Here is a 27,295-nt window from a genome sequence, read left to right as displayed (position 1 = left end):
GAGGCTGTCCTCTCGGGTTGAGCCCCCAGTTTGCCCTGGAGGCAGTCGGCTTGAGATGCTGCTCTCCCTGGCTGGTCCCTGTGTCTAGGTGGCCAAAGAGCAGAGACACTAAAGCCCAGAGTGACAGAGCATGTCCTCTTCACCTGAGCAGGGTAGCTGTGCTCTGCCGCACGTGGGCAAGACTCTGGCGTCACCGTGTGGAGGTCCCGTTCACCCCCACGTTCCCCGCCACCTCATCCTCAAGCACAGACCATGGGCTCCAAACATGTAGCCAGGATGATAAGAAGTAGAGTAATGTGATAGTGTAGTAATTATTTTTTAAAAATACTGATTGCATGTTGAGGTGATAATATGGTGGATATACTGGGTGAAACAAAAGATAGTGTGACATTAATATCACCTGCTGCTTTTTACTGTCTTTAAAGGGGTTACTCGCAAATTTCAAATGACCTGGGGCTCTCCTTTGGACGGCAGCGCTGCGCTGGGGCTCCTCGTCACCTGCCCTGTTGATGTGCTCAGATAGATGACCCTTGTTGAGGACCATTTTGGGGGATGGTGTGTGTGTGTGTGTGTTTCTCCTCTGCCTGAGCTTTAGAGGGAGCAGGTGCAGGTTCTCACACATCAGCTTTTATAATTCTGGGTCCTGGGATCCTTCCAGAAGTGGAAAGAGGCAGGACAAGAGGGGTGTGCTGATGATCGCATGACGGAGAGAGGCTGGGAGAGAAAGGGAAGGGGCAGGCAAGTCTAGAATGTAGTCCTCCTCTCAGAGGGGGCTTCTGGAAGCCCAGCCCAGCCTTTGAGGGCCCCAGGGAAGTCCTCTCATTGTCCTTTCCCTGCATCCACCTGGGAAGAAGGCACGAATTTTAGGATGCTTTGTAGGTAGGAGGACCACCTGGACCTTGTGGAAATCAGAGACCCCTCCCCTGGTTTCTATCTCTAGCAGCCCCCTCCAGCCCAGCCCCACATGTGGACCTTTAAAACAAGCTGCTGATGCGGTTCCTCAGCTACCCCCCCCACCACCACCAATGTGGCATGTTGGCTTTGGGATTGCCTTTCTCATTCTGCTCGGCTGTTAGAAACATGCCAGGGGCTTCATGGGGAGGTGGGGTGTCAACAGTCCTCTTTCTAGATTAACAATGGGCTGTCCTAAACCTGCTAAAAGATTGTGAATTCCTTCATTTTGATTCTATACGGTTTTGGTCTTACCTTGCTGTAGGGTGTGACCCACGCTGGTGGCTGAACTAGGTCCTCAGACTCTTAAAACTAGGTTCATTCTGCTCCTCCAGAGCCTTCTGGGGCTCACAGGGGAGGAAAGAGAGGCTTAAAGGCCCTTGGTATTTGCTTTGGTGCTGGCCTCTTGACTTCCTTCTCCATGTGCTGCTGGAAACGAGCCTCACAGTGTCTAGGTCATAGGCTCCTCCATCCCGAGTCCTGAGGATGGGGGCTGCCACCGCGTTGGGGGAGGCTCGGTGTGAGGGGGCCAGGGCAGGTCAAGGGCCAGCTGTCCAGTGGCCTTTCCTGGTTATAGTTTGTGGCTTCTCTCTGCTTGCATCCCAGCATCTGAGAAACTTAGGGCAGAGGGGAGCTGCTGTGCTAGCAACACGCTCTGAATTTCAGGGATGACAGAATTGAGTCCTACAGAGTGGTTGGGGCTTGAGGTCTCTCAAGAGACCTGCGTTTGTGGGGCGCTGGGCCCAGAGCCTGGAGCTTCCCGGTGCTCTGTGCTGTGTCTGCCCCAACCCCAGGCCACCCCACCCTCAGCGCTGGATTGTGGCCTGGAGAGCAGGGGAGGGAGGAGGAGGGATGAAAACGGGAGGACCGCCACTCGAAACCCCTGACGTTTTCTAAAGACAGTGTCTGATGAAGACTCTCCTTAGGGACTCCCCAGTACTGGGAAGAGAGTGGGAGTGCCTCCTAATGGCCCCCCCAGAACAGGAGGATGATGGGGGGGACCCACTGGTGGCAGAGAAGTGCGTGTGGCCAAGCGCGCACTGGAGGCAAAGGCAGCTCAGGTACCCAGTGGGCCGCTTCAGAGAAGCCAAGCAGATGCTGTGTGTCCCCGGACCCCAGTGTGGGGTGCTCAGGGCATGTGAGCCTGACAGAAACTCTGCCTTGGGAAGACGGGCATGGTGGGCCCCTACTTTGGGCTCCCTCTGCTCCATGTAGCCCTGTGGTCTTGTGGTTGGCCCAGGACTCGGTTGCAGGAAAGGGTGCAGGATGGCATGTCTCTTTGGTGGCAGCCAGGGGCATCTGAGACGGCTGGCAGGAGTGCGGCAGGTGTGCTGAGGTAAACTGCCTGGGCCCCAGCCTGGTGAGGCCCTTTCTGGAGCTCTTCCTGGAGGAGGAGGGGGCACTCACCCACCCCCACCCTCCCCCAGAGCTGGCAGTTCCAAATCCAGAGGGGGCAGGGTGACACAAAGGCACCTGAGTGTGGACAAAGCCCAGCGCCTCCATTTAGTTTCTCCCCAGCCCCCCTGCATGCTGAGCCTTGGTGGGATCCTGTGATCAGAAGCTCCACAGGGACCATCCCCCTTAGAAGCTTGCCTCATGGAGGCGCCTGGGTCCCTGCCAGGCAAGGGGCTCTTGGCAGCTGCCCTGGCTCCTGCTTTTGTTTGGTTGTCCCCCGCACCACTTGGTGAGCAGGAGCCCAGGCCCCTGGGACAGGCGCGGGCTCCATCTTCCCTCACGCTGACCTGACTCTGAAAGGCAGACTCCAGTCTTCCCGGGAGCAGCCGCTCCTCCCCAAGCTTCCACAGTGGGCCTCTCACAGAGGAATGGGGTACTGGGGGCCCGGGTCCTGGGTCCGGCACACGGCTATGGGGGTGGCGGGAGGCCGGGGAACGGATGCGAATGCCAGCTCCCCTTCCTCCCCATCCCACCGACACATCTGAAGGCTTTCCTGCCTTCTGCCCAGCAGCTCCAGAAGTCTCTCACAGGTTTTCTTTTCTCAAGTAAAACAACCTGAGAGAGAGTGTTTCATGATGGGGGAGGGGGGGCCAGCAACCTCGGGGGGCTGGGGGTGGGGGGAGATGTCTGGTCATGTGGCTTCCTTTGGCTCAGCCTCTGCCTTGAGGCCGCTGTAGGCTCTGGATTCATCAACTGAGCAATGTAGGCGATGCCCATGGGTCTGTCTCGCTTAAAGCAAATCCGGCGTGTGAAAGTCTGTATTTTCAGAGCGAAAAAAAGTGATTTTTCTCTTTATAAAACATTGACTACAAAATCCACACTAGGTTGGGAGTTGGTGCCTGCGCCCTCCTCCTGGCCCTGAGGGGATCTCACCCTGCGTGTTGTTTCCACATGCTCCTGGGCCTCCGTGTTGTCACCTCGGAGTTGTTGTCGCCTCGGAGTTCGGGGTGCGGCCCAGCTGGAACAGCTCCTCGGTGAAACCCGCTGTGGGACTGCTGTAAGAGATCACCTCTTGGGCACCCTGGCTGCCCCGATCTTCCTCCTGGATCTCCTGGTGGGAATCTCAGAGGTGGTACCCATCAGGGCTGTCCCTCTGTCTGGGGTCGAAAGTCAGGATGAGTGTCTCCCTTGGGACGCCCCTGGAGAAGCTCTCCCCTGAGAGATGAGCTAACTGGCCTGGCTGCGGTGTGGCCTGACAGCCTCTCAGCGGAAGAGCCTGGAAAACCGCTCACTGGCTTTCTCAGGGAGCCCTCAGGCTTCAGTACAGCTCTGGGCTTCCAGCAGCTCCCCCTCGAAGGCCGGGCCTGCTGGTTCACTTCTCCTCACCTCACTTCACCTGCCTCAGGCCGGCAGCCTCCCTGTCCTGCTCTCCCTTTGCTCTTCCCTCGGCCCCTGCCCCCCTTTCCCCAAGTGTTTTCTAAAAGATATTTGATTTCAGTGAAAGCTGGGCTGACATCCGTGCAATATGCTCTCACTGTCTTTGTGCTTGTTGGGCGGGCGGAGGGCTCCTGCGGGGATTCTGGGTAATTGGGTTAGTGGCCAGCTCATGTCAGGAAATTAAAAGGAGGCTCCGATCAGGTTCCTGCTGCATGGGATTTAATGGCTTTGTATTTATAGAGTATTTCTGCCTCTAGCCCCTGCCAGAAATACCACTTTGCTGGCCCTGTGAATGAAGAAAGAGGATGAGAGGTGACTTGCTTTTAAAAATTCTTTTTTTCTTTTCCAAAATGCATTAGTGTTCCGAAACAAACCAGCTCTCCGGCACTTCAGAGAATAGTTTTGAACTAGAGCCCAAGAACCCTGATGTATATTTGTATCTCCCCCCCCACCCCCAACCACTTTCCATCTTACACGCGTGCACACTGACGAACACATGTGCACACGTGTGCGTACACACTCAAGTCTGACGGCTCACAAGCTCTTCCCATGCAGCTGCAGCGTCTGGTCTGGTCAGGCACGATGATCGGTGACCTTTGGTTGGGGAGCTGTTAACCTATTGAAGCCATAGGGCCTGATCTTGTCTGTGCTGAATCCTATTACCGTCCGAGTAGGACTTTTGGTGTGCCGAAGCGTGAAACAATGAGTTCCATGGTCGTACAGACCCAGCGAGACCCAGCGTCACCACTGCTCAGCTCCTCTGGTGCTTTACTTAAACCTTCGTAAGCCTCCTTTTCCTGTAAATGGGGAATCCTAATCATAGTCATTTTCATCTTGCTCCCGACTCTTCAGGGAAAGCCACAGAGTTGTACCCCAAAGTAGCATGTCAGTCACTGATTGGAGATCCATGGTCTTCACCATATTATGTGGTTGATTTTCTTCTGTGATCCAGGAGGCAGTTTTGAACCTCCCGTAGCCTCGCTCCCCCATCCTTGGCCAATGACCTTGCTTCCTATTTTCTTGAAAAAATAGAAACAGTCAAGTGGGGGAGTTTCTTACCCACCGGCTATCGAATCCACAAACCTACCCGCTGTTTCCTGTCCTCACCCCTGTTTAGAGCTATCTCTGCTCCTGTCAAAAGCCCGTCTCCCCACCTGTGCTCTGACTCCTTCTTCGTCAAGGACTTCAGACCTTTGGCATCATTTCTGCTTCCAGCCACATCACACTCTTCCTCACTGCTGGATCATCTTCCTCAGCACACAAACATACTTTTATTCTCCCCTTATAACATCAAAATTTAAATTTAAGCTCCGACCGCTGTATTTTGACCCTTCACTTTCATCCATCTACTGCTCTCACCTTGTTCCCCTTTCCAGCAAAACTTCCCCAAAGACCTGATAGCATTTACTGTATTCTATTCACTTCCTTATCCCATCCACTTAAAAAAAAAAAATCCTTAAAAAGTAAACATTGAGTAGATTCAGGAAAATATTTGTAGTATATTAGTTAGGCTAAGGCTGAGCTTCTATAAAAAAGAGACTCCCTTCCCCTCTCCCAACAAATGAACCAACACCAGAAGCTTAAGAAGCTTAAACAGGATAGTTGTGTAGCCCTCTCTCATGTAACAGTCCAGAAGTCAGAGGTGATCTGGGACTGGCTGGCAGCTTGGCCAGCCTTAGCAGGTGGACCCAGTTAATACCATCTCTCAGGTAGCCAAAGGAAGCATAAGCTGGCCAGCTCATTGGAAGGATGGGATCCGGAAGTGGCACATGTTCCTTCCACTCATAGCTCATTGGTGGAACCTGGTCATATGGCCATGCCCTTGCAGGGAAGTCTGGGAATTATAGTCTTCAGCCAGTGGGATGCCATGTGTCCCACTAAAACTCTATTGGTATGGAAAAGGGGAATAATGTATTTGGGTGGGCAAGCACTGTTATATGCCAGAAATATATGTAAAGTATGATGAATACTGATACCTTCCATTTTTTTAAATAGGTTTTTTTAAAAAGGATTTTGTTTATTTGACAGAGAGACCACAAGTAGGCAGAGAGGCAGGCAGAGAGAGAGGGGGAAGTGGGCTCCCTGCTGAGCATAGAATCCGAAGCAGGGCTTGATTCCAGGACCCTGAGATCATGACCTGAGCCGAAGGCAGAGGCTTTAACCCACTGAGCCACTCAGGCTCCTGAAAAAAATTTTTGCCCTGACTTTTCAGGTACACTTTGTACCCTCCCCCATTTTCATTACCCTCAAAGGTAACTTACCCTGGTTTCACATGGTAATTTTATCGTGTTTATATCTCTGTGGATATTGGGGTGGGGGGATTTGTTTTAAATGAAATGACACTGTATGTGTTCTGCATCTGGAATGTCTTAGATGATGTTTCTGAGATGAATGCTGTTGTCCCACTGTGCTGTAATTCATTCATTTTCATTGCTGCTTAGCAGGAGGTGGCCAGAGGATGAACATTTTAGGCTTTAGGAGCCTGAAGGCCTCTGTGGCAGGTATGGAACTCACCATTGTTCCAGGGCTGAAGCAGCCACAGACGGTGGAGAGATGAGTGAACAGAACTATGCTCTGATGGACAGGCAGAGCCCTGGGTTTATCCCAGAGACCGTAGTTTGCACACTGCTGCACTGTGGTGTCACTGGGTGAGTTTGGGGGAGTTGGTTTTTCCTTTCTACTGCCGAGAGAGGAGTGCTTCACACGCCCTGTGTCCTGGTGGTTGGTTGCACAACAGGGATTTCAGGCCCCGGGGGAGGGTAGAAGTGCGGGGTTGGTGCAGCCTCAGCTTTATCAGACGCTATGAAATTGTTCTTGATTCCGTTGTACTGACACTTAGTACTTGGGTTCAGACCTTGTGGTTGCTCCCTACCTCACCAACACGTCTTAATTTTTGCTGGAGTGGGTGAAGTGGTACCTTGCTACGACTTTTCATGTGTACGCTCACCAGTATTGGAGAAGCGTGTTTCCTACGCGTACTAGCCACTCGGGATTCCTTCTCTGTGAGGGGCTTGTCTGAGCCTTTTCCCTGTTTTTCTGCTTTACTTTTTCACTCTGGTCCTTTTCACTCCGCGTGATGTAGCCCCTCCTACCTTTTCAGGGTCATCTGGTCTCATTCCTCTCCTGCTCACTTGGCTCCAGCCTCACTGGTTTGTTTCCTTTTTTTTTTTTTAATTTAAAGATTTTATTTATTTATTTGACAGACAGAGATCGCAAGTAGGCAGAGAGAGAGGGGGAAGCAGGCTCCCTGCCGAGCAGAGAGCCGATGCAGGGCTCAATCTCAGGACCCTGGGATCAAGGCAGAGGCTTTAGCCCACTGAGCCACCCAGGTGCCCCTCACTGGGTTTCCTTTTGATCCTCAAGCATGACAGACTCTCTCCCCCTCTAGGAGCTTTGGGCTGTTCCCCTGCCCGGAATGCTGTCCCTGTGGTTGGTTCCTCATCCTTGTGTCCCAGACTGGGGTGCCAGCTCACAAAGGCCTTTCTTCCTACTTCCCTTTGTTATCATTCCCTTTTGTTTACTTCCGGGTTGAAGTTCTCCCAACTTGAAATTATTCATTTGTTTGTTTACATGCTCTTTACTGTGACCGCCTCTAATCCAATCGTAACTGATTTAAGGATTGATGAATTGCTTTGAAAATCTGCAAGTACTTACCCGTAAAATTTTGCAGACCATTTTAGGAGCTTCACAGAAGCCTAACTAAGAGGTTCCTGAAGTCCGACTAAGACCTATGATTACAGGGTGCCTGGACGGCTCTGCTGGTTGGGCAACTGCCTTCGGCTCAGGTCATGATGCTGGAGACCCTGCTCAGTGGGGAGTCTCCTCTCTCTGACCTTCCCTGATCTCATGTGTGTGCACTCTCTCCCTCATTCTCTCTCTCTCTCTCTCAAACAAATAAGTAAAATCTTAAAAAAAAAAAAAAAAGACCTATGATTACAGAACCAGAGTTTTAGAGATAGAAGGATCCTGAGAAGTAATTCAGGCTCCTGGGTGGTAAATTACCTTTTAATTGACCTGTTATATGTTGAGTTGGGGGGGGGTGGCTACCTAGATACATGATCTAAAGGCTTATGCACAATTGGGATCCATACACTGGAGTGGTGAGCGATTAGCAATGTCTGCCACAGACTAGGAAATGGAAGGCAGTGGCACAGCTGACAGCTGTTGGCCATGCCTGATGTGGTGAGTTTAATTTGCCCGAGGCCACGCTGCCAGTAAATAACAGAGCTGAGTGGTAGCTAGTCTCCTTGGTTATGTGAGAAATCCTTTTAAGAACCCCATTCTGGGGCACCTGGGTGGCTCAGTGGGTTAAGCCTCTGCCTTCGGCTCAGGTCATGGTCTCAGGGTCCTGGGATCGAGCCCTGCATGGGGCTCTCTGCTCAGCAGGGAGCCTGCTTCCCCCTCTCTCTCTGCCTGCCTCTCTGCCTACTTGCGATCTCTCTGTCAAATAAATAAAATCTTTAAAATAAAAAAAAATCCCATTCCAACTCAGTGTGGTTAGCTTGGCCAGTAGCAGAGCTTATAGCTTTTCCTCAAAGGGGAGAGAAGAAGAAGGGAAAGGAAGGGGAAACTGGGTCTAAATAGCTTTGCTCTGTTGGGTGCACAGTATTGGAGCCAACTTGGCAGTTGGAAATGCAGGGACAGCCCAGGCTTGCTGAAATGCCCTTGGTCATATGATGGCCTGAGTGAGAAGGGTCCAGAGAAGAGAGCAGCTGGTGGAAAATTTAATGGACAGGGGGCCAGGGGCTCATCATGCAGAACCATTGTATCCATCCAGGAGCCATTGGCACAAGCCCCGGGACATTAGATAGCATGTGGTTTCACTACAAGGTTCCCTTGGCTTCTAGTGAATCAGGCATGAGATTCCCTCTTCACCATGAGGATATGGCACCAGAGTAAGAGGCAGCCCCAAATAGCCATACTGTACTAGGCAGCAAGGTGAGCTCACCTGTCACCCAGAACCCCCTTCAGGACAGGTAGCTAAAGGAGGCTGGGCATGTGCAGGAGTGTAGATGAGGGCATTCTGCTGCGCTGGGACAGCGGTCAGCATTCCCCCATGACCCGCAGCCTCTGGGTACCCACATCCCCTTCTCGGTGGTTTCCTCTTTCTAGAGCTGAGTCAGCTATAATTTGGTAGAACTTACAGGTGGAGTCAGCCCCTAAGTCTCCAAGGAAGAACACTGGTCAGATAAAGTCCTGAATAAAACAGGTTTAGCACAGAGCTCCCCAGACATGGCAAGTTCTCAGAATCGCTGGAGGAACATTGAGAGATTATCTGTTCCTGACATCACCCCAGACCTACTGACTCAGAACCTCAAGGGGGTTAAGTACTCTTGTCTCTATCTTTCAGAGGCTTTCCGTGGCCTCCCAATGATCCCACTGTCTGGTGGTCTCAAGTTTAAAGCCAAGAAGATAGGACTTGGAGGTCAAGGTTCATTTCCTGCTTTCTGGTATTTCCTGGCTGTGTGTCCCTGAGCAGGCTACCTGTCCTTTCTGGGCTTCAGTTTCACGTGGGAATAGCAGTCATGGAGTCTCCCTCCCTTAGAATTGTTAAGCAGAATTAATGAGATGTGGAAATCGCTTTCTAAACTGTGAAGCATGGTACCAACGTGAACCTGCTTGCATCATTCATAAAGCAAGGACACTGAATGGGAGTTGGGGGCAGGGTGGGAGGGGGGACTTGTGGGTCCGGTGAAGAGAAGGGTCCTGACCCTGAACATTTTGCAATGTCAGGGGAGATCCTGCCCTTAGACGCAAACAGCAGCTCTGCAGAGGAGACCCTGGGGAGGACATGGGCTCAGAGGCCTTTCCCTCTCCAGCCTGGTCCGAACGTTTCCTGTGGGAGGAGAAATGTGACAGGAGCAGCGCGCCGGGGCCAGGCTCTGGGCCAGGTGCAGGGCCACGCTCCTCAGAGCTGTCGCCGGTTATTTTTAGTGCCTAGGCAGAAAAGAAAGAAACTTGAACTGCCCCCCGGCTACTGTGCCCCTGCACTCTTGGCTATTTTTACTTCCGAAAGCCTGGGATCTTGTCCAGCTAAGGGAGGGAAAAATGAGAAGAAAGGAGGGAGGTGGAGAGAAGCAGGAGTTATTTTACTTCCATTAAGAAAAAAGTCAGGAGGCTGATCTTATCAAGTCAGCAAGTGGACATCTGATGAGGATGAGGCAGCTGCCGCCTCTGGGCATGGACAGAGCTGCAGGCGGCTGGAGAAGTCAGCAGATGGGCGCGGATGGCATCAAGAGGTTGGGGGAGCCTGGCACCTCCTCCCTCCAAGGATTTCCTGCCCCAGAGTGGTCCTGCAGCTACTGGAGTGTTTCGTGTGCCCTGAGCTAGGACATGGGATTGGCCACTCTGGGTAGAGGAGCACCAGCCCGGGGAGGAGGCTGGTGGGGCTGTGGGCCATACAGCTACAGGCAGAGCCTCTGTCCTGGGTGGGATGGAGACAGCGCTGCACCCTGTGGGTGTATTCCAGAAAGAAGCCGCGTTGGAGCTGTGTGATCCTGGGCCCAATACTCAACCTCTCTGAACCTTACTTCCTTAAGGTGTGTTTGTTTTCTTTTTCCTGCTGTTGTTGTTTTGTTTTTAAATGTATCTGACTCAGGTAGTTAAAACTAAGGCGGTGTGTTTCTCTCTCTTCCCAAGAAGGAGGCTGTCAGTTCCTTCTAGACCTTACCACTTTCCATAGGCAGGTGAAAGGAAAGCAGTGACTATTAAGCGCCTACTGTGTACCAAGCACTTGGCTACTTTTACACATTTTGTTATTTAATTCCATGAACCTAAGAAAGATGAAATATTTTTAACTGACAAAAATAACAGTAACAAAGTCTGCCATTTTGTACGATTCAGAGGTGCAAACACACGGACAATGATTCTAGTTCCCATTTTCATCAGCTCAGTCAGAAACCCCGTACTCAGGAAACAGTGACCCCCCTCCTCCATTCTCCCCACCCTGCTTCCCCTGGTAACCTCCAATCTGCCCTCTGTCGACTCTAGGTATTTCTTAAAAGTGGACTCATACAACATCTCTCCTTTTGTGTCTGGCGTCTTTGACTGAGTCTAATGTCTTCAAAGTTCGTCCATGCTGTAGCAGGTCAGAACAGTGTCTCTTTTTCTGGCTGGGTCGTAGTCCATTGAATTAGATACACCACATTTTGTTCACCCGGTCATCTGCCAGCAGACGGTTGGGTTGCTTCCACCTTTTTGACTCTCGTGAGGGTTATGGCCATGAACGCTGAGATCCTAGTGTCGGCTGGAATTCCCGATTTCAGTTCCTTTGGGGACGTACCTGGAATTTGTGGCCGCGCCGTGTAATACGATGTGGTTGACAGTCCCGTCACTGAGGAATTGCCAGGCTGCTTTCTGTAACAGCTGCATCATTTTACATTTCCGCTAGCAGCTAACAGTCTTGTTAATTAATCTTTTTATTTTTGAGATAAGTGAAGATTGACATGTAGTTGTAAGAAATACATTACTGAGTTCCCCCAGTGCCAGCATCTTGTGGAACTGCAGGGCAGTACCATAGCCAGGAAGCTGCTAGTGATACGGTCAAAATAGGCAACAGGATTTTTAATACTAATTATATGATTAACTGAGACTTACTATCACTTACTAGTGTTCACAGTGTTACAAGTGATTTACGCGTGCCAGCTCCTTCAGTCCTCAAAACGATCCTGCAAGGTACATACTGTTATTTTTGTGCAGGTACCGCAGTCGAGGCACAGAGAGGTGAGGAAACTTGCTCAAGGTCACTGAGGCGCTCAGAGGTAGAGTCAGGGATTGCATCCAGGTCCAACCCTGACGCTAATGCTTCTCTGTTCTGCTTTGGAGGCACAGACCTCTCTTGGTGGTCCGCACAGTTGCTACCCTCAAACATAGTCACCAGGCAAGCCTCACAAGCCACAGCCAGGAGGGCCCTGGGTCTTTGCTTTCCAGGTGTTGTGATGGAGCATCTCGGCATGGACTTGGCTACTCTTCCCATTCTCGATGCCTTTCCCCTCTATTCCTCGCAAGGGTGACCAAGCACATCTCACCTCCCCACTGCGTTGGTCAGGGCTGGGAAGGAACAGATGTCTCCTCCCGGGGTCACCAGAGAGGATTTAAAGAAGGAACTATTTATAGAGGAGTGAGCGGGATGGAGGGAACCAGTCAGAAGTGGGGATGCACCCCAGGGCTAGCAGAAGTGAGGAGCCTTTAGTAACGCCAGCCTGAAGAGACCTGGTGGGAATTGCAAGCAGGGGAGAACTGTATTTGTCCTCGCAGGTCAGAGTCCACTGCTTTCCTACCTCTGTGGTTTTGGCAAGTTCCTCACCCTCTCTTAACCTCAATTTCTCCATCTGTAGAATGGGCTAAGAGAATCTCCTTCATAGGGTGTTGCAATCCCTAAGTAAAACAACATATGTACAATTCTTAGAGCAGAGGCCAGCACTGAGTGAGAGCTGCTTAGTAGATGAGAGCTTCTGCTTACGCTTGTGTCGTATCTGTATCTGCACCGGTATTATCTGTCGTAATCTTGTACAGGATTTAGAGGGGTTACCATGCTGGCCCAGGACAGCTCAGCTCCCTGTCCAGTCCTGGGTTCAGCTACAGGACTCAGTCTGCATAGGAACGTGGATTCCAGTGATCATGTCTTTCTGTATTCTTAGCATATTTATGAATACTTAAATTTTGTCTTGTACATGTTCGGGGATTAACAGTGTTGAACAGTGGTTAAAACGAAGGCTATGTATTCATTAACTTAGAGATCTGGAATATTTTGCATGTAAGTATTAATGGTTGGGTTTCTTTTTTTTAAAGATTTATTTATTTATTTTTGACAGAGAGAGAGAAAGAGAGAGAGAAAGAGAAAGAAAGCGCACAAGCAAGGGGAGCAGCAGGCAAAAGGAGAAGCAGGCTCCCCAGTGAGCAGGGGGCCTGATGCAGAACTCGATCCCAGGACCCCGAGATCATGACCTGAGCTGAAGGCAGACGCTTTACGACTGAGCCACCCAGGCGCCCTTTATTAGTGCTTTTTTTAAAAAAAATTTTTATTTATTTATTTGACAGAGAGAGAAGCAGGCTCCCTGCTGGGCTCTCAGGGCTCGATCCCAGGACCCTGACACCATGATCTGAGCTGAAGGCAGAGGCTTAACTCACTGAGCCACCCCAGGTTCCCCTTATTGGTGCTTTTTTAAATCCAGAAAGTATCAATAAGATGACACAATCTAATAATCCCAGACAGTAATTTTAAGTTAAGTAGTACTTTAATATGCTCTGAGCCTGCTTTCTAGATATTTTGCTAAAATTGTAAGGACAAACAGTAAGGCAACTCTCATTTCAAGTTCAAGATGCCTTCTCTTCCCCCCACCCCCACCTCCCCCCACTGGGTGTTTGTAAGACTTAAACATCCTAATTTAGGAAGTAATTGCCCATTTTATCAGTGAAAATTGCTTTCTGCTGCAAGTTACAAAGAAGTTGACTGCTAGTGGCTTAGGCATCAATAAATGAGATTGATCCCCCCACCTGCCAAGGACTCTGGAGATGGGAGTTTGCTGGCATTTTACAGGCTTCTCAGTCATAGCATCAAGGACTCTCAGTCTTTCTGTCTTTCTTTGGTGTGCTTTGGGGTCCTTGCTTGGCTTCCTTATGGTTGCAAGGTAGTTGCCATAGCTCTGACCATCACCTTCCAGGTCAGGGGAGGAGAAAGGCAGAGTTGCACTGAAATGTCTGTCCCTTATATCAAAAAAGCAAAGCCATTCCCAGAAGGTCTCCCAGCATGGACTTCCCATTATAACCCATTGGCCAGAACCAGGTTGTAGGACCAGCCCTTGCTATCACGGCAGCTGAGAAGGTAGGGATTGGTAGGACTGGCTAGGACACAAACAAAATCCAGGTTCCCTTACCATGAAAGACACAGAATGGAAAGGCACTCAGGTAGACAACTAATAATGTCTGCCAGACCCCACCACTAGAATTCGGTGATTTGTTTTTAAAGGATTATGATGTAGCATCTTGTTGCAGCACTCAGGATGGGAACAGTCTGTGCTATTACCTTGTTTTCCTAAAATTGTGAGCAGAGTACTCTAGAAAATATAAAAACATATTGCCAGGTAGTAAGTATAAACATAGTTGACCAGTGTCTGTTGACCACTGTCTCTGCTCCTTGAGATGCTGTTGGTGTTCAGTTCAGAGCAGACCACATCAACAAAGACAGATGTGTAGAAGGCAGGGAGGTGACTGGTCTGAAATACTATCCAGATCGAGAAAATAAAGAGTGCTTGGCTAAAGAAGGAGGCTACCAAAGGATGTTCAAGTTCATAAAGGATTGTCTTGTGAAAGGGGGTTGGTCTCATTGGTGGGATGGAGGGTAGAAAGTGATCGGGAGACAGACTTTAGCTCAGTACAGAGGAGGACCTTCCTGAGGAATGGGTTCGCCTAAGGGAGTACATTTCTGGTTGCTGGGAAAAGGACCAGACCCTGAGATTCTTTTGTTCCCTAAGTGTGAGGGCTGGTTTGACCTGGTGCATCATTCTACTCAGATGCTTGGCTGCCTCCCACGGGCTGGGTGCTGAGCTTGGGCGACAAAGATGAAAGTCCTTGCCCAGGAGATGCCCGTAGTCCAGCAGGGGGATGAGCACAGTGTACTGTGAAGAGTTGTTGTTTTGACTGTAGTTGCTGTAATAGAGAGTAATCGAAGGGCGCTCAAGAAGGGTGTGGCCAGCTCTGCTCCGGGGAGTCTGGAAGGCTTCTCAGTAGAGCTGATACTTGAACTGGGCTTTCGAGGGTGAATCCAGATCTTCATTGGCCTTTGGGAACAGCGTGGGCTGGAAAGATACGGCTGTGTTACTTAGGTGGGGGCGCAGCCTGTGGGAAGGGGGTCTCTGGGTTGGGAAGCCCAGGCCTACACCTCAGGACTCCTGCACCCTAAATATGATGACCTCTTTACCCTTGGGACAGTATCGGGGGAGGAGAGCTCAGAAAGCAGAGCTGATGTGGGCTCTTTCCCTTAAGACCCTACTGAAGAGTAGAGGGAAACAGAGGGAAACACATGCAAGGTGGCATGGCAAAGTCCCCATGAAGGCTGCCGAGCATTCTCCCACTATGATGATCACAAAAGCCATATTCGGCAAGCAGAGTTGGTGTCACCATTGCCCCCTCGCCCATACCTGATGATGAGACAGACTCTATGAGAGCCAACTGCGCCAAAACCCTTTGAGCCATCAAGATGGGCGTGGGTCCTTGCCCGCTGGATCCCGTGAGCTGGAGCCCTTATGGGCTTGTGGCTGGGGTGAGACCTGGGAAAGCTGGCAGGAAGCCAGGAGGCAAGCCTGGCTCACATCAGGCATCAGTTTGGGCATAATCAAACCCAGTGGGCTACTTTTCTTAAGAAAACAGAATAAGCTGATAATTGATGTGTATATTGATTGGAGCCATTGACCATTCTGCTGTGAAGATCTGAAGGAGAAAATGTAGACAGAAGATGACACAGACTGGGTCCTGGGGGGTGGTACCCTGGCATAGCCAAGAGTTGGTGGGTCCTGGCTTTTTTAGTGGGCAGATCCCTCAACCATCCCCCCGAGCCTCAGTGGTTCTTAATCATAAAATGGGGATAATCGTGCCAGCTTCATATGCTATAGATGAAAAAGGGTAACACATAAGCAAAAGTCTTCCATAAATTAGGCTGTTTACATGATTCTTTTTTTTTTAAATATATATATTTTTTATTTATTTGAGAGAGAGAGCTTGAGCAGAGGGAGGAGCAGGGGAAAGGGAGAAGCAGCCTCCCTGCTAAGCAAGGAGCTGGGTGGGACTCGATCCCAGAACCCTGGGATTGTGACCTGAGCTGAAGGCAGACGCTTAACCGACTGAGCCACCCAGGTGCCTCCTCGTGATTCTTCTCATTGTGACCAGAGACATGTACACAGTGTCGGGGAAGAGGAGTAATAATAATGGTGATGATGTCAGTAACAGCTCTGGCTTTCTCAACATCTGCTGGACATTGGGCGCTATGACAGACCCTGGAATGGGACGGAGAGCAGCCCACCGGGTAGGGGCTCCTGGTTGGGAGGGGAAGCCACGGTGCTGTTGGAGCCCTGGAAGAAGCACCCGGCCCTCCTTGGGGTCAGGGGAAGGAGGCCATCGGTTCCTGTATGCACCGAGACTTCTTGAACACCCACTAAAGACTGGGCCCTGTGTCAGGACTGAGAACATTCCAGATCGAGGTAGTGACTGAACTGGCAAGTGCCAGCCTTGCCAAGGGACGCCTGCCTTGTTCTTTGTTTTGTCGAGCAGTTCCCACTCCTGCTGACAGCCGCGGGGTGGAGGGGAGAACCGGGAGAGAAAGTCGAAGTGGGGAAGGGGCTGCTCCTGGCCTCCAGGCAGACCCTGCTGCGTAGGAGATGGCGCAGAAAAGGGGCGTCCTCACTGTCCTCTGTGAACGAAGCTCGGCATTTTCGCTTGTCGTCTTAACAGCTTTTCAAGAAGAAGCAGAGCTTGGTAGAGGGTTTGGCTCTCAGTGTCGTAGGCAGGGGTGAGCCGCTGGGTGGCTGGGTCACAGGAGGGGGTCAGGAGACCAGGGACCTTTGCCCCCAAAACCTTCAAGGGAGGAGCCGTCCTTCCTACGTTTCTGTGCCTGCTCCTTCTGCCCTGAGCCAAAGTCCTCCCAGCACGTGGGTGTTAGGTCCTGCGCGGATGGGCCTCCGCTGTCCCCTTCAAGGTCCGAGGCACGGCTGGTCGCTCGGATAATTCCTTCCCAGACTCACCGGCCTCTGTGCCCAGAGTCACCTTGTCAGCATGCTGACTTGGATTCGTGGGGGGCAGCCTGAGATGTTTGCATTTCAGACTCACTCCCAGGTGAGGCCTGGCCGGGACCACCCCAGAGAAGGAGGAGGGCAGCAGCCACTCAACGTCCCCCCTGCATCCACGCAGCCCTCTGTCACACGCACATGCTGACCCAAGTGCTACCTCGTGAGCGCCGCTGTGCCGGGGGCTTTCTCTGGGCACCTGCATGAATGCCCCAAGGCCCTCATCTGCTGTAGAGGTCCCTGGGGCGTGTCCTACCCTGTCTCCCAGGGTCCTCAATGAGGCCAAGCCTCCGTGGCCAACACCTGGAGACCCCTGCTCGGGAACCCACTGGTTACTGGCTGTCTTCCCGAGTTCACCTTCTGGGTAAAGTCTACTCGCCTCAGGGTCTGGAGAACCCAGGTGCAGGTGTGGTCAGTTGCAGTCCATTCTGCCCCTCAGTGCAAAAGGGGAGTTCACTGGAAGCTTCTCTGGAGGCTCCAAGAGCACACAGAGAGGCCAGCAAAGGCCACGGGAAGCCCAGGCACAGGAGATTTGGTGGCAGGGAGCGTGTGGCCTGGGGCTGCCCTGACCACGTGCCATTCGATCAAAGTCTCCCGTGGACTGGGCCTATATGTCCCAGGGCCATGCTTCGACCTCCAGATGGGGGCCAGACGGAGGACCTGCTGCACTTGGATATCCAGAGTCGGGGTGGGCACAGGCCTCCTCTGAGATGACACACTACAGGGGAATTACCTTCACACAGGGAGCAGGGGTGGGATGCCCGGTCGACTCTCTCCCCCCGAAAAAAGTTCACTGCAGCCATGTCCAGCATCGAGTACGGGAGCACCTGTCTGTAGTAAAAGGGACACTGCCGATGGAAATGCGGAGCAGTGACTGGCCAAAGACACCGTGACCTTGGGCGGTCTGGTTTGGTGCTCCTGGTGGAGGAGGTGGTCTGAGCCCTCAACCCAAAGCACTCGTCACCCCAAGTTCCTTTAGGGCAGTTAGCAGTTGAAGGGCTGGTCCCTGCCATTCAGAAAACAAAGTGATTTTGGGGCGCCTGAGTGGCTCAGTGGGTTAAAGCCTCTGCTTTCGGCTCGGGTCATCCCAGGGTCCTGGGATCGAGCCCCGCGTCGGGCTCTCTGCTCAGCGGGGAGCCTGCTTCCCGCCCCCCCCCGCGCCCCCCCCCCCCCGCCTTCTCTCTCTGCCTGCCTCTCTGCTTACTTGTGATCTCTATCTGTCAAATAAATAAATAAAATTTAAAAAAGAAAGAAAGAAAGAAAGAAAACTAAGTGATTTTACTTCCAGTGTTTCTTGTGGCTCTAGGGGACTTGTCTCTGGTCCCAGGGACTGAAATGGATGAGCTGTAGATTCTAAGAAACAGCCAGAAAATCGCCCCTGGCATGAATGGGTTCCAAATCCTCAACCCATTCAGTTACCGTCCTTCCTCCTGCCTCTGCCCGAGAAGGGCCTGAGCCGACAGGACCCGCGGCCGCCCCTGCCACCCTGGGAGGACAGGCAGGAGGAGGTGCTGGGGAAAGTGCCGGACGGGGCCCTGGATGAAGATGCACCGCTGGGGCTCTGTGAGGGCGATGCCGTTGAAGAGGCGTTGAGCTGGGCCTGTCAGCTCAGAGGCTGAGGAGACCACCCGGCTGTCCTCCCCTCAGGACTCCGCCTCTGTCTGACTTACTATGTGTATGTATGTATGTATTTTAAAAAGATTTTATTCATTTGACACAGAGACACAGCGAGAGAGGGAACACAAGCAGGGGGAGTGGGAGAGGGAAAAGCAGGCTCCTGCTGAGCAGAGAGCCCGATGCGGGGCTCGATCCCAGGATTGTGACCTGAGCCCGAGGCAGACGCTTAATGACTGAGCCACCCGGGTACCCCTGATTATGTATTTTAGTCAAGGCCTGTTTCATGGGAAGGAAACAGGAGCTCGCCGCTCCGCTAGTTTGTTGGGTCCCATCCGTTTTCTAGGCCAGGCCGCGTAGATTGGTGGAGGTCCTGTCCACCCTGTGAGCTGGTAGGGGTATCAGATGGTACCAGCACGTCTCTCTAGACAGCGGGAGCTGAGGGGTGGGCTGGGTTTCTGGAAGGCTCTAGAGACCCCGGGGAAATAGCCGATCTCTCTGAGAGAGGTCCTCTCTCCTGGGGAGGGATGTTACGGTGGTGTGGCCACACCTGCTTTTTGCATCTGCTGCTGGGAGACTCAGCGGTGTTCACTCACTAGCTGTGGTCAGGACCACCTCACGAGCGTCTGGCCCAGGGCTGCTCACACCCCTGCTTCTGAGGGTACTCCCATTGCCCTGACCAGTCCTCACCCTCCCTCTGTTCTAGAAAAGACCGTAGAATGCCATCCTGTAGTCTCAGAAGGTGGAATCCAGAAACTGCTGTTTGTCATGAACCCCTGTGCGGATGCTGTGTATGTGAAAAGTCTGAAAATTCTTGTTTTTTTTTTTTAAAAAAAAAAATCCTGTTTTCATATTTGAGGTGCCTGCTAGAGGCCGAGATTCCTTTCCTCTCTTGCAGACCAGAGTTGAAATTCAGAGCAGCTAGTGCTAAGTCCCCTGATGTTGGAAAACCTAAATACCTTTTCCCCTTCTTCCCTCAGGTGTGCGCCTTGACCGAGTGCGTGGAGGCCGTCAGAAGTACAAACGGCGGCTGGACTCTGAGAGCAGCCCGTACCTGAGCTTACAGATTTCTCCGCCTGCTAAAAAGCCATGTGAGTGCCAGGGTCACCCGTGCCCCTTCTGCCCACATCATGCCTGGAACATCTGGCATCCTTTGGGGGCAATGCCACCTTCCCACTGCTGGGTCTGGGACAGTGTGCATCTCGGGGAGGTGGCCTCAGTGCCTGGCTTGGTGCCTTCATTCAGAAGGCTTTTCCATGTGGGATTTCTAGAATATGGCTCCAAGCGAAGCATGATCCTTCGAAGGCCTGGACCAGCATCGAGAATACTGCCCTCATCTCCCACTCAAAGCTGGGTCCTCTTGAGAGAATTCACCAGTAGCTTCCCTTGGATATTTGTCAGGAACCCAAATCACCACGGCCAGCAAGTTTGCGGAGTCAGAGGGGAGGGAGGTGACCTTCTAGGACTCCCCAGATCCTGAATTTTCTTCCCGAGTACCTTCCTGTTTTCCCCAACATTTACATTTTTCCTCTGGTCATTGGCAGTGACCAAGATTGTCTCCTACCTGCTGGTGGCGGAGCCCGACAAGCTGTATGCCATGCCTCCCCCTGGCATGCCCGAGGGCGACATCAAGGCCCTGACCACTCTCTGTGACCTGGCCGACAGGGAGCTCGTGGTCATCATCGGCTGGGCCAAGCACATCCCAGGTGAGTCCCGTGGGGCCAGGGACACTCAGCCACCGTCCCCACGGCCGTGGTCCTGATGCCTGGGAGCCTGGGCTCCTGGAAGCCATCTTTTCTTCTGGGCTCCTCTTCTCTCCTTGTGGGATTGGAGGTGAGCAGGTGTGGGAAGGTCCGGTAATGTTCTTGAACATTGTTGGTACTCTTCAGAGCCAATTACCATCCTAGAGGGGTGGCGATTGCATCCCTGATGGGTTAAGATCCAGAGAGCAAGTTTTTTGAATCCTTGAAGGCCAAGAACGGGTTTCCTTGCAGACCTTCCTGGAAATGCGTGAGGAAACAATGCAGGCAAGAATTGAGGCTCTTGCTTCCTTTAGGGGCCGGTGGACTCTAGGTGTGGTTAAGAACACGGGCTGGGGAAAGGGACTGGGATTCAGGTTCTGGGTCTGTAACTTACGAACTGTGTCTCCCTGAGCGGGTTCCCTGCGCCCTCCGTGAATAGGGAATGCCAACAGGGCTTCCTTCGTGGGCTTTGATGAGGACGAACCGTGAGCACGAGTGATGTGCGGGACATGGTAGTGTTCGTCGGAGACTTATTGTCGCTGTGTGCCTGATGGGGAGGGAGGCCTCTCCTAACAGGCAGCATGGAGAGTTAATGTGTGAACAGGCTTTGCATGATACGGACTTCATTTGCTGTATGTGGCCCAGACCTGTCTTTCAGCTTCCTCCTGGATAACCGGTAGAAACTGATCCTTCGTTTTGTTTTTGTAGACACCGATACCCACATACATTGCATTACACACATGTTGGGCAGTTTGCAAAGGCTGTGCAGTGAATCCCTTGTTCGGTTCTAACAGCTTGTCTTGTGTGTGCTGGGGACATCCTGTGTTCCGCCGTGGACTTGGAGTCTTACTAGCTCTGTGACACGGGGCAGTTTATCTTCCTGTCTATAGATCCTTCTCGTGTTTGTCACCAGCTCTGAGAAATGGATACAGTGCACATGGTGATAGTAGCAAAGGTGTCCCAGACTTCGCATGCCAAGGCCCACAGTGGATGGGAGTGAGTCAGAATGTCCTTGTGTAAGAGGCGTGCTCAGCCTTTAGGAAGGAGTTGTCCTGTGCCGACCAGGCCTCAGGAGGTGATGCTGGTGTCACTTAGCTGGCAGGAAGCGTAGGATTTCTTCCGTGGGGACTCCCTGGTGGCTCCTGGGGTTCTGACTTGGGGTGGGCTCCCAGGAGATCTGAGCTGGAGCGCCCTTACTAAGGAGCTCAGTCTCTTGGGATGACACACTCAGTGGCTTTGAATCTGGCCTGTGCTGATTCAGCACAGATGTGGGGTCAAGCCACTGCTTAAGACACCTCAGCCTGGATTGCTCCACTAACCCAGGGCCAAATCTGGTACAGCTCCCTCTCCCCCTCCCCGTGCTGTGCCCGGTCCACAAGCTCAGTCCTCTGCTGTGTCCCAGCAATGGCTCAGGAGTGGCTCCTGGCGGCACCCCCAGGTCACTGCTGCTTCTGCCGCCAATGCCCTCGACACCTCCGAGGGCGGGCCTAGAACCAGGAGGCGCGCTCTCCCTTGCACCACTCTTCTCCCACATCTTCCTGCCCCCACCCCAACTCCATCTCCCGCTGGTGCCCACCAAGAGGGCAGTGGGCCGAGCAGGGTGGTTGTTAGGGGCACAGACTTCGGGTTCAGACCGACCTGAGCTTTAGTGTCCTTGCCTGAGACTCAGGAATCATAACAGAGGGTATGGCACAAGTGGCGGGACCGTGACCGGGTCATTGTCTTTGCTAATAGTATGAAAAGCCTCCTTTCCCATCTCCATTTTTCCTTGTCCAAAGCTGAATTCTTTTTGATTAAAAAATAAACATAGGGGCTCATTTGTCTGTCTGAAACACTAATTTGCCTATTTTGCATAAATTTGCATGCTGAATTATTTGGGCCTGACCTTCTAGTGTTTAAGGTAAAATTAATTAAGAGTCTCCTGCCGCCACATGTAAACCTCCTATTAGGGGCGATGACATATCAAGTGCCTGATATATTTAAACTAATCGACTTATTTCCGTCTCAGATTAGACAGAAAACTCACCTGCAGACCTGCTCACTAGCCTTTAAGGGAGAGAGGGAGAGAAAGCCAGAAAGAGAGGTTTTAGCAGGGTAGGTGCAAGCCAGCAACCCCACCCCCACTGGGACTGCTATCCACCCTTGCCCATCCTGTCCTCGACCACAGGACTTTCTCCTTAAGACAGCGCAGGTTGGCACCCAGCCCACTTAACTTAAGCACAGGAAACCCTATCTCGTGGGCCAGTATGGGCTAGACTCTCAGGATCTGTTCAGAGCCTGGCACACAGAGGGTGCTTCATACTTGCCTTTGCATGCATTTATCGAGCATTAGCTGTATGTAAGGTTTCTTGCTAGGAGTTGGGGCTGACACAAAGAATTCAATTAATTTCTGCCCTGAGGACCTCATTTGGGAATAAGATGGATAATTTAAACAAAAAACAAAAACAACAAAATACTTTTTCATGGAAAATTTTAACCATACGAAAAGAGACCAAATAGTATCGGGCACGTCCATGCATGCCACTACACGGCCCGTGTCACTTCCCCTCTGCCCTGTTTGCCATCTCCTATCCCGCATACTTAGAATGCAGCAAGAAGAACCACAGGCTAGAGTCACCAGGCAGGAGGGACCCCAGGGGCTGCAGGGACAGAGAGCTGAACCTGAGCTAGGCCTTCGGGATGGTGGGCCACGACCATCAGAAGGCATCGGGGTGCCGAGAACACGAGTTTTAAGGCTGAACCCAGAAACTGACCTGTGCACATGGGCACTGAGTGACCGGCGTGGCCAGGAGGAAGGATCATTTGAGCACAAACTCCTTTCCCAGCAGCCTGCTCCTTTCACTCCTGTTTTTGAGCACACATGTTGCAGGGGTGAGTTCTGGGGGTAGCCAAGGCTGATGGCGACTCATGCAGCACTGCGGCCGTGCGTTCGAGTCCATCTACCGCAGCCTTACGCTGCACGCAGGCTTCTCCCTTGAGTCGAATTCCCAGAGCCCTGCGTTGCTCAGGGGACGAGCCCAAGTCAATAGAGGGCCCACGTCCTGTTCTCCATGAGCAGCACACATGCACCAGGGGCAGCAGCCTTGAAGAGGCAGTGGGTATCCCTTGACAGACTGCAGCCTCTGGACTATTAGCCAGTAATCCCGCCACCCCAGGCGGCCTGCAGGCTGCCCCAGCCCAGGAGAGCCTTGTCCTGCCGGCTCTGCAGGGGACCCCCCAGAGGCCTCCTCCAGAAGCCCTGCTCCCAGGTAGCCACCGTCTGGCTCCCACGGGGGAGGGAATGCCAGCGGCCAGTGAAATATGGGCTGCCGAGTGACAGCAGCTGTGTCTGGAGTGGCCTCAGATCCTATAATTACATCTCCCTTTATTACCTCTGCTAATGGCCCTCCAGGTCGACAGAAACGATAATAAATTAACAGATTATGAACTCCACTTGCCACAAATTATGTGCTTTTTTTTTTCTTTTCTTAAATTCTAGGAGATCATGCTGTCACATCACTGGGGGATGGGGCTTGGGAAGAGCCTGAATGTTATCAGATCAGTTGGTGCAGATAAAGCAGCTTTGGTGGTGGGGGATGAGGGGGTGGGGGCAGAGCTCCAGGGGGGAGACCTGGGGAGACCGGTGGGAGCGCCTAGCAGGACCTCAAGGGGGCAGTGTGTGATGTCAGGGCCCCGGGCCACACCAGCCTCTCTGGGCAGCAAGCCCTGCCCCAGGCCCAGAATTGCTGATTGCTTGATGGAGGAGACCCAGCCCAGCACAGAAGAGCGGAAGTGGAGGGTGCTGGGCGGAAGGGCAGGGAGGAGTGCTTCAGCCCTGCATTTGGGTTTAAATAAAAGAAAAGATATGGGCTTCTAGTACAGATGTCAGATGTGAGAGAGGAATGGATATTAGGAGTTCCAAATTCCTCATCTTTCTTAAAACATCCCTGGGAATTTCCTGTGCACGTAGAGTCCCTGTGTGCATGTCTGTGTGCACCTGTGCCTGCGTGTTCTCCCCCTACCATAGAGCTGTTCTTTTTTAAAAATTTTTTTTTAAAGATTTTTATTTATTTATTTGACAGGTCACAAGTAGGCACAGAGGCAGGCAGAGAGAGAGGAAGGGAAACAGGCTCCCTGCTGAGCAGAGAGCCCAATGCAGGGCTTGATCCCAGGACCCTGAGATCATGACCTGAGCCGAAGGCAAAGGCTTAACCCACTGAGGCACCCAGGAGCCCCATAGGGCTGTTCTTTAACACTGCTTTATATCCTGCTTCTTTCATTTAATTATGTAACACAGTAGCACTTTCCTGGGGCCAGGCACTGTACTAAGTGTTCTCTCTGATAGCTCATTTCATCCCACAGTCCCATGACGGAAGTATTAATATTATTCCCATTTTACAGAGGAGGAAACTGAGGCACAGAGAAGTGGACATGCCCAGGGTCACAGCCAATGGCCAGCAGAGCTAGAATTCCATCAGACAATCTGGCTCTGGTGTTATATCTTCCTTACACTCATGGGTATCTTTCCACACCCACAAAAACAGTTCTGCCTCATTCTTTCGGGTGGCTTTTAATGTGCCATTCATTTAGCTAATAATTAGGTTTATATGGTAATTACACGTATCACATTCGTTACATTTAGGTTGTTTCCTGTTCGGGGTGCCTCCCGCACTTTCCAGTTGGGGCCACGTTCGCCCATGGTGTGTCCTCAGAGCCCCTCCATCTCTCTGGCCCTTTGAACTGTCCTAACCTTGAGATCCCAGCAGACCGATCTAACAAACACCCTTTCCCAGTTATCTATGTGAGAGAAATTCCCAGTGTGGACTTGCTAGGTTGACGGGGGCAAGCCTTTTGTTTTATGCTCGATTTAGTTTTATTTGGGGAACATCTTAGTATGGACAGATTCAAAAGCCAAAACTAGATAAAAATGTGTCCACAAAACCCTCCCCTCCATCCCTGTCACCTCCCCTCCTTTTTCCTAGAGCTGTTTTTATTTTTCATTTTCCCTTCTAGTGTTTTTCTTCAAGGAGGTCTAGCCTTGGAGGGAGGCACAAACACTCAGAGGCGCCGGCTCCTTTCCTCCCGCCACCTGCTCTGCCCTTACCCAGAGGACCTGTCACTGGCTTGTGCACAAGGGGCAGAGGCAGCGGAATCTGAACCTGTGTCTAAAGGATGAAGAGGGTCTCACTGATTCTTTGTGGGTCCATTTTCTGGTCCCCTAAGAGTCAGGGCCCAGTGGCATTGATTCATGCGATTCTGTTAGGAATATGCATTGGGTGTCACCTTTGTCCCAGGCCAGTTGCTGGGCAGTGGGGAAGTTGTCCCAGGCCAGTTGTTGGGCAGCACAGGGAAGCCCATCCCGGCACGCAGCTGCGCTCACCTGGATGTCCTCACCACTCCCGACAGATGTCCTCTCACTTTGCAGGACTCAGCCTCCCGCACTTTCCAGTTGGGGCCACATTCGCCCATGGTGTGTCCTCAGAGCCCCTCCATCTCTCTGGCCCTTCGAACTGTCCTAACCTTGAGATCCCAGCAGAGCTCGGGGCTTGGGCGACCCTTTCCCTCTGGACTGCAAGATCTTGCACACGGGAGCCTGTTCTGGTTCCATCTTGCCATTCTGTCCCCAGTGCCTGGCGCAGGTGCCCAGTGAGGATTTGCCCAAGGAATGAAGAGACAGAAGCACGCTGTTACCTCTAGGGGTCGTACCTGCGCAGTGGGCCTCACGGCATCTTCTCTTTTCCGGAAGCCCCTGCTCTTCCTCACCTCCCCTTTTGCAGCCTTCCGATTCAATTGTCTGTTGATTTCGCCCTGTCCACCTCCTACGTCTCCCTTCCTGATCTGTCCGCTTCCCGTGCAGCCCCCGGTGTCCCCCTGTACCCCCCCTCCCCGTGTCCCTGCGTGCACACACCCTCACGAGCCGGCTGATTGGGATCTGTTAATTAATGTCTTCCAAGGCCTCTCCCGCTCAGAGGCCCGATAAGGGAAATTGGATGTCCATTCTATCTGCCTTTTATTACCTCCCGGCTGTCCCTGCCACCACAGGCTGCCACACACCCCTTGTGCACTGGGATCCAGACAGCACGCACGCACCTTACCCCCCCGCCACCCAGTGCCACAGCCTGTCCCCGAGGAGAGGCCGGTCGGTCCAGGCCCAGCCCTCTCCATCGGCGTCATTGTCTGTCGGTCACTGTGGATGCCGGCAGCCAGTGATGAGCCTGGGCGGGGGCAGGGGGCAGTATAGATGCACTCAGGAGCCATGATGACTGGCCTGAGAGGGTGCTCCCCAGCAGAGGGGAGCCCACCTGGTGAAGCGGCTTCCACCTCAGACTGCCCCCTAAAGTTGACCACATCTGTGCTGGTTGGGAGAGGGACAGTGGAGTTTAGACTCAGGGGACAGCAGGGGAGAGTAGGACAGACTCCGTGGAAACCCAGAGCAGTGGGCCTATGCCGAAGTTCGGGACTACCCCGGGCCTCCAGCCATGCCCAGAAAGGAGAGGGGAGTCAGGCCGACAGCATGCTAATAACAACAAAACAGTAATCATAGCGACCTCCTCAGGCATCACCCTGGCTCCGGCTTGTCTCATCAGTAACATTTGTGTGGGCTCTGAGAACATGATACAGGTTCTGCAACCATTGTCTCATTTAGATGTCCTGCGACTCTGAAGCAGGTGCTGCTGTTCTGCCCATTTTATAAAAGAGGACACTGAGTTTGTGGCAGTTAACATAGCTTTCACGTGGTCAGCCTACAGCTAGGAGAGGGGAAGTCAGGACTCAGGCCCAGGCAGTCTCCCGAGCACGCTGGACCAGACGGTGACATAATTCTGGAGCCTTCCCCATCGCTGACCTCCTTCTGCTCTGGAGTCGGCATCCTTGCTAGCTGGGAGGGACACTCCCATGATTCTAAGCTCACAGAATGCAGGACAGCTCAGGTCATTGTTAGGTGGAGAGTGATGGCGGGGGCAGCAGGGGTCTGACCCCTGGGGGACAGGCTGCCTGTGAAAAAGTACCCTCTGACCATGGAGGCTCTTGAGCTCTTAGTGGCCCCAGGCTGTGGTCATGGGGAGCGGGGTTGGTCACTGGCCGGGAACAGCTGAGTCCTCTTTCCTGATTGGGCCCTTGGGTCAGCACACACAGCTGAGACTTTGCACTGAGGATCAGGTGTCCTTTTAAAACACCAAAGCCTCCCCTGGCTGAGCAGAGAGAAAAATCCACAAAGTCCTCTGGGGGGAAGGGGACCCTATCCTGCTGCCTCTTGATTCTGCTATGAATTTAACAACTCCTTAAATTACAGATGCATTTAATTAATCAAAAAGCCTCTACAGACATTTCGAAAAAACAGCATAGAACTCACAATAATAGTGATAGCGACTGTCAACATTGACTGAGCTCTTGTTGTGTAAG

At 52.3% G+C, this 27,295-nt stretch overlaps 1 protein-coding gene across 2 annotated transcripts in view; it reads left to right on the top strand.

The window, feature by feature from the left end:
• Window positions 1-27,295, top strand: part of ESRRB (estrogen related receptor beta) — a 166,336-nt gene that overhangs the window by 129,335 nt on the left and 9,706 nt on the right. For both annotated transcript variants that reach the window (XM_059182739.1, XM_059182738.1), the window contains exons 4-5: window positions 19,154-19,264; window positions 19,718-19,879. In XM_059182739.1, the coding sequence (XP_059038722.1) occupies window positions 19,154-19,264; window positions 19,718-19,879 (273 nt within the window). The remainder of the gene's footprint in view (window positions 1-19,153; window positions 19,265-19,717; window positions 19,880-27,295) is intronic.

Source organism: Mustela lutreola, chromosome 7 (genome assembly GCF_030435805.1).
Source record: "Mustela lutreola isolate mMusLut2 chromosome 7, mMusLut2.pri, whole genome shotgun sequence".
Lineage (NCBI taxonomy): Eukaryota > Metazoa > Chordata > Mammalia > Carnivora > Mustelidae > Mustela > Mustela lutreola.
Note: the sequence above shows the minus strand (reverse complement) of the source record. Positions and strands in the feature narration are given on the sequence as shown.